The following is a 13618-nucleotide window of genomic DNA, read 5'->3' as shown; positions in this document are numbered from 1 at the left end:
TTTCTTTTTCTTCTCCCTCTGGAGTAGTAAAATGAGTTTCCTGGTTTTGAAATTAAACCATCCCTATATGGCTAGGGTACCTTGAGCAAAACCATCCCTCTGACCCTTGATTTCCTCAACTATTAAAGGAGGGCAATAAAATTCCAAAACCACTGTAGTACAAGAAGGAGGGGCTCTGTAACAGTCACCTTCCATAGGTGATATCTAGGTCATTGGAACAGTTCAATAACATCACGTACAGAAAACACAACACAGTGCCTGGTCCCAAGAAATAACAGCTAATGTTGATTGAATGCTTACTATGCACCAAGCCTTTGTTAAGTGTTTTTGTTGTTGTTTTTTTGTTTTACATGGGTTAATTTAGGCCATCCTCATAAGGACCCTGGGGCTTCCTTGGTGGCTCAGCTGGTAAAGAACTTGCCTGCCAGTGCAGAAGATGCAAGAGATGCAGGTTCAATACTTGGGTTGAGAAGATCCTCTGGAGGAAGAAATAGCAACCTGCTTCAGCATTCTTGCCTGGAGAATTCTATGGACAGAGGAGACTGGTGGCCTTACAGTCCATGGGGTCACAAATAGTCAGACACGACTGAGCATGCATGCATACACAGACATGGAAGGGCCTTATGAGATAGGCACTATTACCCCCATGTTACAGATGAAGAAACAGGCTCAGAGAGGTGAGATAACAGGCAATTGCCAAGCTACTAAGTTCAGGGCTCAATTATGAACTCAGGCAGTCTAGTTCCATAACTCATACTCTTTAAGCACTATTCTCCCTTTTAGGATATACAGTTAAAAATGTGAAGTTCTCTATTTCCTCTTTTTATTACACTCTCCTTATCACTTTGTAATTTTCTTGTCTTCACTATCTTCTCATTTTCTTCTCAATCCTAGGGCAGCAAGACTGTATCATAACCAGGCAATTTTATCTGTGGGGCACTATTTACACAAATTGGATCATACTCATTATACTGGTCTGCAATTTCCTTTTTTTTTTTTTTCCCATTTGACCACATACCAATATGCCATGTAGGTCTTTCTATATGAATTCTTCCTTTTCATTTATTTATTTATTTTTTTAACTTAAATTTATTTATTTTAATTGGAGGCTAATTACTTTACAATATTGTGTTGGTTTTGCCATACATAAACATGAATCCACCATGGGTGTACACGTGTCCCCAATCCTGAACCCCCCTCCCACCTCCCTCCCAATACCATCCCTCTGGGTCATCCCAGTGCACCAGCCCCAAGCATCCTGTATCCTGCATCAAACCTGGAATGGCGATTTGTTTCTTATATGATATTATACATGTTTCAATGCCATTCTCCCAAATCATCCCACACTCTCCCTCTCCCACAGAGTCCAAAAGACTGTTCTATACATCTGTGTCTCTTTTGCTCTCTCGCATACAGGGTTATCATTACCATCTTTTTAAATTCCATATATATGCATTAGTATACTGTATTGGTGTTTTTCTTTCTGGCTTACTTCACTCTGTATAATAGGCTCCGGTTTTATCCACCTCATTAGAACTGATTCAAATGCATTCTTTTTAATGGCTGAGTAATACTACATTGTGTATATGTACCACAGCTTTCTTATCCATTCATCTGCTGATGGACCTCTAGGTTGCTTCCATGTCCTGGCTATTATAAACAGTGCTGCGATGAACATTGGGGTACACGTGTCTCTTTCAATTCTGGTTTCCTCGGTGTGTATGCCCAGCAGTGGGATTGCTGGGTCATAAGGCAGTTCTATTTCCAGTTTTTTAAGGAATCTCCACACTATTCTCCATAATGGCTGTACTAGTTTGCATTCCCACCAACAGTGTAAGAGGGTTCCCTTTTCTCCACACCCTCTCCAGCATTTATTGCTCGTAGACTTTTGGGTCACAGCCATTCTGACTGGCATGAAATGGTACCTCATTGTGGTTTTGATTTGCATTTCTCTGATAATGAGTGATGTTGAGCATCTTTTCATGTGTTTGTTAGCCATCTGTATGTCTTCTTTGGAGAAATGTCTATTTAGTTCTTTGGCCCATTTTTTGATTGGGTCATTTATTTTTCTGGAATTGAGCTGCAGGAGTTGCTTTTATATTTTTGAGATTAGTTGTTTGTTTACTTCATTTGCTATTATTTTCTCCCATTCTGAAGGCTGTCTTTTCACCTTGCTTATAGTTTCCTTTGTTATGCAGAAGCTTTTAATTTTAATTAGGTCTCATTTGTTTATTTTTGCTTTTATCCAATATTCTGGGAGGTGGGTCATAGAGGATCCTGGTGTGATGTATGTTGGAGAGTGTTTTGCCTATGTTCTCCTCTAGGAGTTTTATAGTTTCTGGTCTTATGTTTAGATCTTTAATCCATTTTGAATTTATTTTTGTGTATGGTGTTAGAAAGTGTTCTAGTTTCATTCTTTTACAAGTGCTTGACCAATTTTCCCAGCACTACTTGTTAAAGAGTTTGTCTTTTCTCCATCGTATATTCTTGCCTCCTTTGTCAAAGATAAGGTGTCCATAGGTGTGTGGATTTTTCTCTGGGATCTCTATTTTGTTCCATTGATCTATATTTCTGTCTTTGTGCCAGTAACATGCTGTCTTGATGACTGTGGCTTTGTGGTAGAGCTTGAAGTCAGGCAGGTTGATTCCTCCAGTTCCATTCTTCTTTCTCAAGATTGCTTTGGCTATTCGAGGTTTTCTGTATTTCCATACAAATTATGAAATTATTTGTTCTAGCTCTGTGAAAAATATCGTTGGTAGCTTGATAGGGATGGTATTGAATATATAGATAGCTTTGGGTAGTATACTCATTTTCACTATATAGATTCTCCATCTATTAGTGTCCTCTTTGATTAATTTCAACAGTGTTTTATAGTTTTATATATATAGGTCTTTAGTTTCTTTAGGTAGATATATTCCTTAGAATTTTATTCTTTACATTGCAATGATGAATGGGATTGTTTCCTTAATTTCTCTTTCTATTTTCTCATTATTAGTGTTTAGGAATGCAAGAGATTTCTGTATGTTGATTTTATATCCTGCAACTTTACTATATTCATTGATTAGCTCTAGTAATTTTCTGGTGGAGTCTTTAGGGTTTTCTATGTAGAGGATCATGTCATCTGCAAACAGTGAGAGTTTTACTTGTTCTTTTCCAATTTGGATTCCTTTTATTTCTTTTTCTGCTCTGATTGCTGTGGCCAACACTTCCAAAAACTATGCTGAATAGTAGTGGTGAGAGTGGGCACCCTTGTCTTGTTCCTGACTTTAGGGGAAATGCTTTCAATTTTTCACCATTGAGGATAATGTTTGCTGTGGGTTTGTCATATATAGCTTTTATTATGTTGAGGTATGTTCCTTCTATTCCTGCTTTCTGGAGAGTTTTTATCATAAATCGATGTTGAATTTTGTCAAAGGCTTTCTCTGCATCTATTGAGATAATCATATGGCTTTTATTTTTCAATTTGTTAATGTGGTATATTATATTGACTGATTTGTGGATATTGAAGAATCCTTGTGACCCTGGGATAAAGCCCACTTGGTCATGGTGTATGATCTTTTTAATGTGTTGTTGGATTCTGATTGCTAGAATTTTGTTAAGGATTTTTGCATCTATGTTCATCAGTGATATTGGCCTGTAGGGTTCTTTTTTTGTGGCATCTTTGTCAGGTTTTGGTATTAGGGTGATGGTGGCCTCATAGAATGAGTTTGGAAGTTTACCTTCCTCTGCAATTTTCTGGAAGAGTTTGAGTAGGATAGGTGTTAGCTCTTCTCTAAATTTTTAGTAGAATTCAGCTGTGAAGCTGTCTGGACCTGGGCTTTTGTTTGCTGGAAGATTTCTGATTACAGTTTCAATTTCCGTGCTTGTGATGGGTCTGTTAAGATTTTCTATGTCTTCCTGGTTCAGTTTTTGAAAGTTGTACTTTTCTAAGAATTTGTCCATTTCTTCCACGTTGTCCATTTTAATGGCATATAATTTCTGATAGTAGTCTCTTATGATCCTTATTTCTGTGTTGTCTGTTGTGATCTCTGCACTTTCATTTCTAATTTTATTGATGTGATTTTTCTCCCTTTGTTTCTTGATGAGTGTGGCTAATGGTTTGTCAATTTAATTTATCCTTTCAAAGAACCAGCTTTTGGCTTTGTTGATTTTTGCTATGGTCTCTTTTGTTTCTTTTGCATTTATTTCTGCCCTAATTTTTAAGATTTCTTTCCTTCTACTAACCCTGGGGTTCTTCATTTCTTCCTTTTCTAGTTGCTTTAGGTGTAGAGTTAGGTTATTTAGTTGACTTTTTTCTTATTTTGTGAGGTATGCCTGTATTGCTATGAACCTTCCCCTAAGTACTGCTTTTACAGTGTCCCACAGGTTTTGGGTTGTTGTGTTTTCATTTTGATTTGTTTCTATGCATATTTTTATTTCTTTTTTGATTTCTTCTGTGATTTGTTGGTTATTCAGCAGCGTGTTGTTCAGCCTCCATATGTTGGAATTTTTAATAGTTTTTCTCCTGTAATTGAAATCTAATCTTACTGCATTGTGGTCAGAAAAGAGGCTTGGAATGATTTCAATTTTTTTCAATTTACCAAGGCTAGATTTATGGCCCAGAATGTGATCTATGCTGGAGAGGGTTCCTTGTGTGCTTGAGAAAAAAGTGAAATTCATTGTTTTAGGGTGAAATGTCCTATAGATATTAATTAGGTCTAACTGGTCTATTGTATCATTTAAAGTTTGTGATTCCTTGTTAATTTTCTGTTTAGTTGATCTATCCATAGGTGTGAGTGGGATATTAAAGTCTCCCACTATTATTGTGTCACTGTTAATTTCTCCTTTCATACTTGTTAGCATTTGTCTTACATACTGCGGTGCTCCTATGTTGGGTGCATATATATTTATAATTGTTATATCTTCTTCTTGGATTGATCCTTTGATCATGATGTAGTGTCCTTCTTTGTCTCTTTTCACAGCCTTTGTTATAAAATCTATTTTATCTGATATGAGTATTGCTACTCCTGCTTTCTTTTGGTCTCTATTTGCATGGAATATCTTTTTCCAGCCCTTCATTTTCAGTCTATATGTGTCCCCTGTTTTGAGGTGGGTCTCTTGTAGACAACATATATAGAGGTCTTGTTTTTGTATCCATTCAGCCAGTCTTTGTCTTTTGGTTGGGGCATTCAACCCATTTATGTTTAAGGTAATTATTGATAAGTATGATTCCGTTCCCATTTACTTTATTGTTTTGGGTTCGAGTTTATACCCCCTTTTTGTGTTTCCTGTCTAGAGAATATCGTTTAGCATTTGTTGGAGAGCTGGTTTGGTGGTGCTGAATTCTCTCAGCTTTTGCTTGTCTGTAAAGCTTTTGATTTCTCCTTCATATTTGCATGAGATCCTTGCTGGGTACAGTAACCTGAGCTGTAGCTTATTTTCTTTTCTTTTTTTTTTTTTTGTAGCTTATTTTCTTTCATCACTTTAAGTATGTCTTGCCATCCCCTCCTTGCCTGAAGAGTTTCTATTGAAAGATCAGCTGTTATCCTTATGGGAATCCCCTTGTGTGTTATTTGTTGTTTTTCCCTTGCTGCTTTTAATATTTGTTCTTTGCGTTTGATCTTTGTTAATTTGATTAATATGTGTCTTGGGGTGTTTCGCCTTGGGTTTACCCTGTTTGGGACTCTCTGGGTTTCTTGGACTTGGGTGATTATTTCCTTCCCTATATTAGGGAAGTTTTAAACTATTATTTCAAGTATTTTCTCATGGTCTATCTTTTTGTCTTCTTCTATGGGACTCCTATGATTCGAATGTTGGGGCATTTAATATTGTCCTGGAGGTCTCAGAGATTGTCTTCATTTCTTTTAATTCGTTTTTCATTTTCTTCTCTGATTCACTTATTTCTACCATTCTATTTTCTACTTCACTAATCCTATCTTCTGCCTATTATTCTACTATTATTCTACTATTTGTTCCCTCCAGAGTGTTTTTGATCTCATTTATTGTATTATTCATTATATATTGACTCTTTTTTATTTCTTCTAGGTCCTTGTTAAACCTTTCTTGCATCTTCTCAATCCTTGTCTCCAGGCTATTTATCTGTGATTCCATCTTGATTTCAAGATTTTGGATCATTTTCACTATCATTATTTGGAATTCTTTATCAGGTAGATTCCCTATCTCTTCCTCTTTTGTTTGGTTTGGTGGGCATTTATCCTGTTCCTTTACCTGGTGGGTATTCCTCTGTCTCTTCATCTTTTTTACATTGCTGACTTTGGGGTGGCCTTTCCGTATTATGGCAGTTTGTGGAGTTCTCTTTATTGTGGAGTTTCCTCGCTCTGGGTGGGATTGTATGGGTGGCTTGTCAAGGTTTCCTGGTTAGGGAAGCTTGTGTCGGTGTTCTGGTGGGTGGAGCTGGATTTTTTCTCTCTGGAGTGCAATGAAGTGTCCAGTAACAAGTTAGGAGATGTCAATGGTTTTCGAGTAACTTTGGGTAGCCTGTATGTTGAAGCTCAGGGCTGTGTTCTTGTGTTGCTGGAGAATATGCATGGTATGTCTTGCTCTGGAACTTGTTGGCCCTTGGGTGGTGCTTGGTTTCAGTGTAGGTATGGAGGCGTTTGGAGAAGGCAATGACACCCCACTCTAGTACTCTTGCCTGGAAAATCCCATGGAAGGAGGAGCCTGGTAGGCTGTAGTCCATGGGGTCGCTAAGAGTCGGATACGACTGAGCGACTTCACTTTCACTTTTCAGTTTCACGCATTGGAGAAGGAAATGGCAATCCACTCCAGTGTTCTTGCCTGGAGAATCCCAGGGACGGGGAAGCCTGGTGAGCTGCCATCTATGGGGTCGCACAGAGTCGGACACGACTGAAGCGACTTAGCAGCAGCAGCAGCAGCAGCAGCAGCAGCATGGAGGCGTTTGATGAGCTCCTATCGATTAATGTTCCCTGGAATCAGGAGTTCTCTGGTGTTCTCAGGATTTGGACTTAAGCCTCCTGCTTCTGGTTTTCAGTCTTATTTTTACAGTAGTCTCAAGACTTCTCCTTCTATACAGCACTGTTGATAAAACATCTAGATTAAAGATGAAAAGTTTCTCCATAGTGAGGGACACACAGAGAGGTTCACAGAGTTAAATGGAGAAGAGAAGAGGGAGGAGGCAGTTAGAGGTGACCCAAATGAGATGAGGTGGAATCAAAAGAGGAGAGAGCAAGCTAGCCAGTAATCACTTCCTTATGTGTGTTCCACAGTCTGGATCCCTCAGAGATGTTCACGGAGTTATACAGAGAAGAGAAGAGGGAGGAAGGAGATAGGTCGCCAGGAGGATAAAGGGGGGAATCAAAAGGAGAGAGACAGATCCAACCAGTAATGAATTCCCTAATTGTTTTCCACCTTCTTGAACACACAGAGATTCAGAGAGTTGGGTAGAGAAGAGAAGGGGGAGGGAGGAAACAGAGGCGACCTGGTGGAGAAAAAGGAGAGTCCAAAGGGGGAGCAAGCAGTCAAGCCAGTAATCTCGTTCCCAGGTAAAAATGGGTACTGAAGATTGGGTTCTTAAAGGTACAAAATTGATAACCAATACCAAAAAGCAAAGACTAAAAATCTAGAGTAGAGGTTGGATTTTCAAAAATACAGTATTAAAGAAAAGAAGAAGAAAAAGAAAAAAAAAGCAAAGTCACAAAAATTACTATATATATATATATATATATGAAGTTTGCTTTGAAAAATAGGGTCTTTTTTTTTTTTTTGAAAAGTAATAGTAGGGTATAAAATTGAAAATTAAAGGAGTAATAGAGGACTTAAAAATTTAAAAAAAAATTAAAAAAGAAAAGAATTATCATATAAATAGTAAAAATGTACCTAGGACTTTCTCTGGTGTTGTTTTGGGCACTGTGGGGTCAGTTCATTTTTGGATAGTTTCTTGGTCTGGCTTATATTTCTGAAGATCTATAGGCCCCTTCTTATGTAGTCGGTACTAACTACAGGGTTTTGATCTATTGCATCTGTCACTTCCAAAGCGGTTCCCTCTGTTTTATCTTCTTTTGTTTGCTGATCTCTTCAGTGTCTGATTTCCACCTTGACACAAGGGGGGCGGTGGTGGACACTTTTTTTAGGCTCTCTTGTTCAGTTGCACTGTGGGGAGGGAGGGACGCTGCAAACAAATAACACTGGCATGTGCTCGCAGTGTCTCAGCCACACTGGGCCTGCCCCCGCTCACGGCACATGTGCCCTCCCTGCAAACACTGCTCAGGCTCTAGGTTGCTCCCCTGGGAACCGTCCGAGGTCGGGCCTGGGCTGTATGCACCTCCCAGGTCTAAGCCACTCAGGTTCAGGCACTCGGGTAGTCCTCAGAGGTGCTGACTCTGTTGGACCTGTGTTTTGTGCCCTTCCCAGGTCCGAGCAGCTCAGGTGATGAGGTGTTTGGTGAGCATGGTCGCTGTGACTTATCGCCTCCCCCATCCCTGACGCTCAGTTTTCTCGATGTACAACCGGTGCACCTTCTCAGGCGGATGTTGACTATCCAGAATCCCAAGAAGTCTTAGTTAGCAAAGAAGCCTGCTTGCAGTTTGGTAGATAATGTCTCTCTGGGGCTGTGATTGCCCCCTTCCAGCTCTGGCTGCCTGTCACTGGAGGGGGATGGTCTGCAGCCAGCTAGTTCTGTTCAGTCCTTTGTTCTGTGCCCGGTCCTGGCAGTGTCTTAGGTTAGGGCTTTTCGCGAGTTAGCTATCCCACAGTCTGGTTTGCTAGCCCAAGTTAGTTCGCTCAGATTGCCCTAGGGGCATTCAGGTCTGGTCCTGACTCTAAGCAGTGCAGCCCATGCCTCCCTGCCCAGCCCCCGCTTGCTAGTAGTGGATGCAGATGTCTGCGCTGCTTCTTCCCTGGGGGAGGTACCGTTGGGCTCGTAATCTGTGGGGTTTAATTATTTATTTATTTTTCCTCCCAGCTATGTTGCCCTCTGTGCTTCCAAGGCTCACCACAGACTCGGCAGTGTGATTGTTTCCTGGTGTTTGGAAACTTCTCTCTTGTTTTGTTTTTCCTTTTTAAAATTTTCGTGACTTTTATTTGTTTATTTTTTTATTATTATTATTTTTTTTACTGTACAATGTTGTATTGGTTTTGCCATACATCAACATGCATCCACCATGGGTGTACATGTGTTCCCCATCCTGAACCCCCTTCCCACCTCCCTCCCCATACTATCTCTCTTTTTAAGACTCCCTTCCCAGGACGGAGCTCCATCTCTACCTCTTTTGTCTCTTTTTTCGTCTTTTATATTTTTTCTTACCTCCTTTTGAAGACAAAGGGCTGCTTTTCTGGGTACCTGATGTCCTCTGCCGGCATTCAGAAATTGTTTTGTGGAATTTACTCAGCGTTTAAATGTTCTTTTGATGAATTTGTGGGGGAGAAAGTGGTCTCCCCGTCCTATTCCTCCGCCATCTTAGGAACGCCCCCAATTCTTTCTTTTTAATGGATTTATACTATTCCAGAATGAATGTTACCATAAATTATTTAAACACTCACTTATTAATGGAAACTTAGGTCACAGGGATTTCCCACTTCATCATGAAAAATCTTGCAATAACTATCTTTGGGCCTATGTGAGAATATTTTTTATATGGTAGCATCCTAAAAAAATTCCTGGGGCAAACGATATATAGACATTTAAATTTTTGATACTGCCAATATGCCCTATACATTTTCTATACATCCCCAATAATGGTGAGTGTGTGCATGCTTATCCTTTCAACTTGCCAATGTGATTTTTAAAATTTAATTAATTATTTAACTGAAGTACACTTGGTTTACAATATTATAGCTAAATTTTATTATTTCCTTCCTTCTGCTATCTTTGGATTTAGTTTGCTATTTTAATATCCTATTTCCTTAAGATGTAAAGTTGGGCTATTGGTTTAAGATTTCCTTTTAAAGTATGTTTTTATAACTATAAATTTCTTTTTGAGCACTGCCTTGTTGCATCCCATATGTTTTGATAGGTTGTATTTTTATTTTAATACATTTCTAAGTATTTTATAATGTTTCTCGTGATGTATTCTTTGACTTACTGATTGATTAATACTATGTTGTTCCATTTTCACATGAGAAAACTCCAGTTTCACTTGTCATTGACTTTCAGTTTCATTCCACTGTCACCATAGAAGATATTTTGTATGATTTTATTATTTTTAAATTAACTAAGACTTGGGGCTCAATTTATGGTGTATCCTGGAGAATACTCCGTGCACACTTGAGGAAAATATGTAGTCCTGTTATTGCCAGCACAGAATCCTGTAGATTCTATTAGTTCTAGTTGGTTTTTAGTGTTTTGAAGGTTCTCTATCATTGATCTTCTGTTTGTTTTAGCCATTACTGACAGTGGAGTATTAAAATACAGAACTATTGAGAATGTTAATAGCCTCGGTAGGAAGGCCAGAGGTCCTGAAGTGGCGGGAGGAAATAAAACTGCAAGTGGCTGATGTATTTTTTTTTTCTTTTCTCTTCCAATCCTGTGTTGTCATCCAATCCCAAAGAAAGGCAATACCAAAGAATGTTCAAACTACCACACAGTTGCACTCATCTCACATGCTAGTAGAGTAATGCTCAAAATTCTCCAAGCCAGGATTCAACAGTACATGAACCGTGAACTTCCAGATGTTCAAGCTGGATTTAAAAAAGGCAAAGGAACCAAAGATCAAATTGCCAATATTCGTTGGCTCATCGAAAAAAAAAAAAAAGAGAGAACTCCAGAAAAATATCTACTTCTGCTTTATTGACTACACCAAAACATTTGACTGTGTGGATCACAGCAAACTGTGGAAAATTCTTCAAGAGATGGCAATACCAGACCACCTTACCTGCCTCCTGAGAAATCTGTATGCAGGTCAAGAAGCAACAGTTAGAACCGGACATGGAACAATAGACTGGCTCCAAATCAGGAAAGGAGTACGTCAAAGCTGTATATTGTCACCCTGCTTATATAACTTCTATGCAGAGTACATCATTCAAAATGCCAGGCTGAATGAAGCGCAAGCTGGAATCAAGATTGCCGGGAGAAATATCAATAACCTCAGATATGCAGATAACACCACCCTCATGGTAGAAAGCGAAGAACTAAAGAACCTCTTGATGAAAGTGAAAGAGGAGAGTGAAAAAGCTGGCTTAAAACTCAACATTCAAAAAACTAAGATCATGGCATCTGGTCCCATCACTTCATGGCAAATAGATGAGGAAACATTGAAAACAGTGACAGACTTTATTTTCTTGGGCTCTAAAATCACTGCAGATGGTGACTTCAATCATGAAATTAAAAGACATTAGCTCCTTGGAAGAAAAACTATGATCAACCTAGACAGCATATTCAAAAGCAGATACATTACTTTGCCAAAAAAGGTCCATCTAGTCAAAGCTATGGTTTTTCCAGTGGTCATGTTTGGATGTGACAGTTGAACTATAAAGAAAGCTGAGTGCTGAAGTATTGATACTTTTGAACTGTGGTGTTGTTGAACACTCTTGAGATTCCCTTGGACTGCGAGGAGATCCAACTGATCAATCCTAAAGGTAATCTGTCCTGAATATTCATTGGGAGGACTCATGCTGAAGCTGAAACTCCAATATTTTGGCCACCTGATGTGAAGAACTGACTCATTGGAAAAGACCCTGATGCTGGGAAAGATTGAAGGTAGGCGGAGAAGGGGATCACAGAGGATAAGATTGTTGGATGGCATCACTGACTCAATGGACATGAGTTTGAGCAAGCTCCAGGAGCTGGTGATGGACAGGGAAGCCTGGCCTGCTGCAGTCCATGGGGTCACAAAGAGCTGGACACGACTGATTGACTGAACTGACTGAATTGAACTGAATCCTGTGTTGTCACGGTGACACCTGGTTCCTCCTGAACTTAACTCTATCTCAAACCTTGAGCTAACCAATGCATTTTTCTCATGGAAATGTCTTTCTTAAGCTGTGTTAATGAAGCATGTACTTGCTTGTAAATCTGCCTTTCTTCAAGATTCATGTCAATTGTTTTATGGCCCAGGATGACTCACCTTGTGTCAGTGCTATCTCAAAATGCATGCTGTGGGTGAGGGGCCTGGTGCAACTCTCTCAGTTTTGAGGCTTTTCCTTTCTCTAATTAGCAGCTTGCTAATAGGTATATAGTGAATGTCACTCAGTCTTGTCTGACTCTTTGCGTCCATGGAATTCTCCAGGCCAGAATACTGGAGTGGGTAGCCATTCCCTTCCCAACCCAGGGATTGAACCCAGGTCTCCTGCAATTCAGGCTGATTCTTTACCAGCTGAGCCACAAGAGAAGCCCAAGAATACTGGAGTGGGTAGCCTTTTCCTTCTTCAGCAGATCTTCCTGACCCAGGAGTTGAACTGGGGTCTCCTGCATTGCAAGTGGATTCTTTACCAACTGAGCTATCAGGGAAGCCCATAGATATGTAACCCCTTGTTAAAAACTAGCAAGGGGGTACTCTTTCTGTCCACCCTTCTGATGCCTATGTCAGAAGCTTCCTCTATCATTTTTATACTTTAATGAAACATTACACAAAAAGCTCTGAGTGATCAAGCCTCATCACTGGCCACGGATCAAATTCCTCTCCTCCGGAGGCCAAGAATCCTGGCATTGTTCATGGTTTGTAGAAGCAACCTTTCATCTTGGGGGCTCATCCAGGATCCTTCAGGATAAGATGAGGACGCTCAGAGCTCTAGTTTTTTGTTCTCCAATACACATGTTTTCTGCTTTACTTTACTACACTGTGCCTGTGTGAGTGATTGATTGAAAGAGATACACAAACGCGTGTGAAGCAAGAGTTGTGTCCTAATCTGTGGTTCCATGGTGACCTCATATGGCTTATGCCAAAAACCCTGTCAGGGGATTATACCTACTGGCTAATGTCAAGAGGCATCCAACCTCTCCTCCAGGGGAGTGGCCAGAGTTGGACGATGTGTGTGGACCACTCTCCTTTCTCAGTCAAACTCTCCAGTCTCTTTGACATTTTCATAACTGCCTGGGAATTAGAGCTACTAACCTAATATATCAGATTATAGACTTTCAAGGGACTTGTGGTTCATCCTGTTACTATGTACTTTTACTTAGACCCCAAGTTTGGAAGCACCTAGCCTTGCTAGGAGCCTAAAGTTACAAGAGCACGTTCAGGAGCAAGGTGGAGCTCTAGCTCCAGGAACGTCTCTCAGGCTACAGGTCACTCTCTTGGTTGCCTGTTTCAGGGGCCAGGGACCTGAAAGTGAGTCTTTGTAATGCCTGTACCTCCAATCTATGTGGATAGAAGCATTGCTGGTGACCATGAGGTCTTAAGGACACAGAACAGGAATTCCAGTATCTGGTCAGATTGGAAGTGCAATGGGCTTCTTCCTTTGGGTAAACTAGTTCTTAGTGGACCAGAGGAGGCTATCTGGACTTTTGTCTCAAATCCTTAGACATTCTTTCTGGGAATGAGAAAGACATTTCTTAGACATTCATCTATGGGAATGAGCTGGAAGGATTGGCCCTAATAGCTCAAGGACAATAATCACTTTTTCCTCACTGGCTGGCCCTTCACCACCTCTTTTGCTCTCATACATACTGGTGTGGTGATACTTCTGTGTGACACTCAGAAGGGGCATCTTGGGTTTTGTGTTC

The 13618-nt window shown here is 40.0% G+C and overlaps 1 protein-coding gene across 2 annotated transcripts in view; it reads left to right on the top strand.

Moving 5' to 3' along the window:
- Positions 1–12141, top strand: part of APEX2 (apurinic/apyrimidinic endodeoxyribonuclease 2) — a 48453-nt gene extending 36312 nt beyond the window's left edge. Inside the window, exon 6 of one of the 2 annotated variants that reach the window (XM_086388531.1) lies at positions 10506–12141. In XM_086388531.1, the coding sequence (XP_086244657.1) occupies positions 10506–10748 (243 nt within the window). In that variant the 3' untranslated portion in view covers positions 10749–12141. The remainder of the gene's footprint in view (positions 1–10505) is intronic. The other variant, XM_086388532.1, reaches the window with a different exon arrangement.
- Positions 12142–13618: the final 1477 nt, after the last annotated feature.

The sequence above is a fragment of the Bos grunniens genome, chromosome X (genome assembly GCF_055505025.1).
Source record: "Bos grunniens cultivar Pamir isolate PY7600 chromosome X, Bosgru_T2T1.0, whole genome shotgun sequence".
NCBI classification, from domain to species: domain Eukaryota; kingdom Metazoa; phylum Chordata; class Mammalia; order Artiodactyla; family Bovidae; genus Bos; species Bos grunniens.
This window is presented reverse-complemented; position numbering and strand designations above follow the sequence as displayed.